This window comes from Labeo rohita, chromosome 12 (genome assembly GCF_022985175.1).
Source record: "Labeo rohita strain BAU-BD-2019 chromosome 12, IGBB_LRoh.1.0, whole genome shotgun sequence".
NCBI lineage: Eukaryota > Metazoa > Chordata > Actinopteri > Cypriniformes > Cyprinidae > Labeo > Labeo rohita.
This window is the reverse complement of record NC_066880.1, coordinates 21422693-21426465: the sequence shown is the minus strand read 5'-3', so window position 1 is coordinate 21426465 and position 3773 is coordinate 21422693. Positions and strand designations below refer to the sequence as shown.

At 39.7% G+C, this 3773-nt stretch overlaps 1 protein-coding gene across 1 annotated transcript; it reads right to left on the bottom strand.

The window, feature by feature from the left end:
* Nucleotides 1–1725: 1725 nt before the first annotated feature.
* On the bottom strand, nucleotides 1726–2438 carry buc2l (bucky ball 2-like). Its single transcript, XM_051123572.1, has 3 exons — nucleotides 2164–2438; nucleotides 2003–2083; nucleotides 1726–1896 (listed from the first exon to the last, which is right to left on the bottom strand). The coding sequence occupies exons 1-3, from the start codon at nucleotides 2408–2410 to the stop codon at nucleotides 1814–1816; spliced, it is 411 nt and encodes a 136-aa protein (XP_050979529.1). The 5' UTR covers nucleotides 2411–2438; the 3' UTR covers nucleotides 1726–1813.
* Between the last annotated feature and the right edge of the window lie 1335 nt (nucleotides 2439–3773).

Genomic DNA, 3773 nt, shown 5'->3' with positions numbered 1-3773 from the left:
ATTAAGTAATTTGCATTAAATGTACAGGTGCATCTCAAAATTAGAATGTTGTGGAAAAGTTCGTTTATTTCAGTAATTCAACTCAAATTGTGAAACTCGTGTATTAAATAAATTCAGTACACACAGACTGAAGTAGTTTAAGTTTTTGGTTCTTTTAATTGCACATTAACACTGGACTTCAAGCAACTTGGGCTATGAGCTTCTCCACCTTTCCTCCGGACTCTAGGACCTTGGTTTCCAAATGAAAAACAAAACTTGCACTCATCTGAAAAGAGGACTTTGAATCACTGGGCAACAGTCCATTTCTTCTCCTTAGCCCAGGTAAGATGCCTCTGACACTGTCTGTGGTTCAGGAGTGGCTAAACAAGAGAAATACTGTAGCCAAATTCCTTGACATCTATGTGTGGTGGCCCTTGATGCCTTGACCCCAGCGTCAGTCCATTCCTTGTGAAGTTCACACAAATTCTTGAATCGATTTTGCTTGACAAGCCTCTCAAGGCTGCAGTTCTCTCGGTTGGTTGTGCTTCTTTTTCTTCCACACTTTTTCCTTCCGCTCAACTCTGTTAACATGCTTGTATACAGCACTCTGTGAACAGCCAGCTTCTTTGGCAATGAATGTTTGTGGCTTCCCTTCCCTGTGAAGGGCGTCAGTGATTGTCTTCTGGACAACTGTAAGATCAGCAGTCTTCCCCATGATTGTGTAGCCTTGTGAACCAAACTGAGAGACAATTTTGAAGGCTCAGGAAATCTTTGCAGGTGTTTTGAGTTCATTAGCTGATTGGCATGTCACCATATTCTAATTTGCTGAGATTGTGAATTGGTGGGTTTTTGGTAAATGTGAGCCAAAAATCATCACAATTAAAAGAACCAAAGACTTAAACTACTTCAGTCTGTGTGCACTGAATTTATTTAATACACGAATTTCACAAATTGAGTTGAATTACTGAAATAAATGAACTTTTCCATGATATTCTAATTTATTGAGATGCACCTGTACATGTATACATATTAGTTGATTTACAACATTCATGATGGCAGTTTATTCAGTACACAAAAGTACACTTTTACATTAATGTAAAAATTAAAAATATCATTTTAAGTTTCCACATATCACAGCTCTATGAATTCAGGTTTTAGCATCAAGAGCTTCAGTCCCTTTCCTCTGGTTTCACAGACAAGGTTTAAAACTAGTCCCAGACTAAAATGCAAGTCGAGCCTTTCAACTGAAAGAAACTTGATTGATCTTAAAATAGATAAGTTTTGTCTTAAGATTCACACCAGTAATGTTTTTTTCTAAGGCACATTTATAAAAATGACTTAAATGTCCTAATTGAACTACGGCCTAATCCTGTCAGCTAAACCAGTCAACCAAGTGCAACCGGTCTTATTTTTCTACATACTTGTAGGCTAGACCAATCTTATTTTTTTTATTTTTATTTTTTTAATGCAACCGACTTAACATTATGACTGGTTTTAAAACAAATAAGATGCTTAAACTGATCTTCCACGTCCTTTTATGTAACCAGCCAGATTTGTCTGTGGATCAAGGCTTTTGTTGTGCAATTTAAAAAAAAAAAAAAAAAAAAAAAAAAAAAAAAAGCCTTAAACTTTTTTTTTTTTTTTTTTTTTTTTTTTTGGTGATGCACCTAATGTGCTCAAGTAGTATTTATTAAGTGACTTTTCAAATTTAATCTGCGAGACTTCAGTGATAAAGGACACAGCATGTTCAGTTATTAGTACTTTATTAAATTACTGCGTAAAAATCATACATGTGAGTATTTGAGTGATGAAAGGGTTTGAATGTTTGTGATATTTAATGCACCTTCTCGCTCTCCACAGGGTGTGCACACTGACCACTGGTAGCCATAAACATTGTGTCTTCCTCTTGTGTGATCTCTGAAGAAATGAGAGATAAGAAAATCTCTGATAAATAGGAATGTCAAAGACCAGGCATCACAACTGGACTAAAATAAAGTATACTTTTGAGAATTTATTATCTTACCTTGCGAGTACCCTTTCCTTTCTTTTTTCTGGATCCTCCTTTCAGTTGTAGACACCTGCATACTTGCTTTCCATGCGTTGTCTATCAGAAGAAGATATATGTATCAGAGTACATACATTAACATACATAGAATTTCAGCAGCAGTAACTTGGACAGCCTACCTTTCTGCGGTCTCTGTAGCAATCTCTGATTTGGGTTGTTAATCCAGTCTTCCTCACTCTTTTCCCAAATTTTCCATTCAAGGTCACCACATTTATCTTGAGCAGGGCTGGGATTAAGGCATTGGCAATCTTCACACAGTCCAGTCCCTTCACTCAATTTAGCCCGGTAAGCAGCACAGCATTTTGTCAAATGACTTCCCAAAGTCATCTTTGGAGTACCATGGATGCCCTCAGTAGTCCTCTTCATGTAAAAGGTCTTCAGTTCAGTAGTCTCTTCTCTTTTGCAGCCAAAACCATCTGAAAAAGGAAGCCTTCTTTCATCCTTTCCTTTTGTTTCATATCTACAAGATGGGCTGAATGGAAGTTCATTCTCCAATGTGGAATGAGGAACCCAACCACATTGCTTGGCAGATCCAGCTAGCCTTGAACTGTTTTTTGCTTTGCACTCGCAAGTACGAAATGAACAGTGCTTCTGATCGGAGATGCCAGTTGCTGGTCGTCTTTGGTTCTTGGTGTTTTTCCCACTCCTGAGAGAAGATGATTGAAGACTAATGGCATGGGACATCTTTGGTAGCCGCTTCTCTGGAAGGTCAGGCTGTTGCCGTACAACAGGTAACTTGCTGCAGTAGTATACATTACCAAAGTCAGCTAGCCAGCTTGTTGAGGGATGGTACAGTGAGTGGGACTCAAGGGAGTTAAATGAACAATGTTTAGTTGATGCACCAGTTTGTAGTGTCTTCCCTGTTGGAATACCAGACTGGTTGATTCTGCGATTCTGTGTTGACCGAACACCACTGGATTTAATCTGCGGGCTCAGCGGTTTCTGAGGAGTTAAAAACCCATTCTCAACCATCCAATCACTGGGAGGGACATAAGGCATCAAAGATTCTACTGACCATATAGAGGCCTCTAGCTGACGTGGACGACCATGATATTTAGCTGATGCACCAGGTTGTAGATTCTTTGTGTCAGGAATATAATTTGGCTTTGAGATGACATCACTGTGTTCATTTAGTGGGCTCAAATGTTTCTGAGGAGTCAGAAGACCATTCTGTGTCATCCACTCAGTGGAAGGTACATAGGGTATCAAAGACTCCACAGACCAGATAGAAGCCTCCAGCTGACGTGAACGACCATGATATTTGGATGCACCAGATTGTCGATTCTTCCCTACAGAACCATAATTTGGCTTCGAGATATCACAGTGTTCATTCACTGGGCTCAAAGGTTTCTGCGGGGTTAGAAGACCATTCTCGGTCATCCACTCAGTGGAAGGTACATAGGGTATCAGAGACTCAACTGACCAGATAGAAGCCTCCAGCTGACAAGGCTGGTTATGGTTCTGTGTGTCAAATGGCAGCCGCAGAATCTTAAAGTCAATCTTATTGGAGGAGTGTCCATCTTCTCTGCTTTTTGCCTCAAGTGACATCTCTGAGTTTCTCTTTGCTTTGACGCTTTGGGTAACGTCCGATCTGTTTGGTTTAGGATAAGTTTTAAAAGTTCTACAAGACGGAGAAGTTCTCACCACAGTAACGTCTGTACAAGCAGGGAGACAGTGCTTCCTGGAGTACCTCAACATCCCAGCTCCAACCCTCTGTTTATCCTTTCTA

Bases quoted from the DNA above. Each gene is read 5' to 3' on its own strand.
- buc2l (XM_051123572.1), bottom strand. From the start codon at position 2,410: ATGAAGAGGACTACTGAGGGCATCCATGGTACTCCAAAGATGACTTTG. The intron at 2,084-2,163 runs GTAGGCTGTCCA...TTCTTCTGATAG, and splicing joins GCTACAGAGACCGCAGAAAG to ACAACGCATGGAAAGCAAGT. The intron at 1,897-2,002 runs GTAAGATAATAA...TCATTTCTTCAG, and splicing joins AAGGAAAGGGTACTCGCAAG to AGATCACACAAGAGGAAGAC.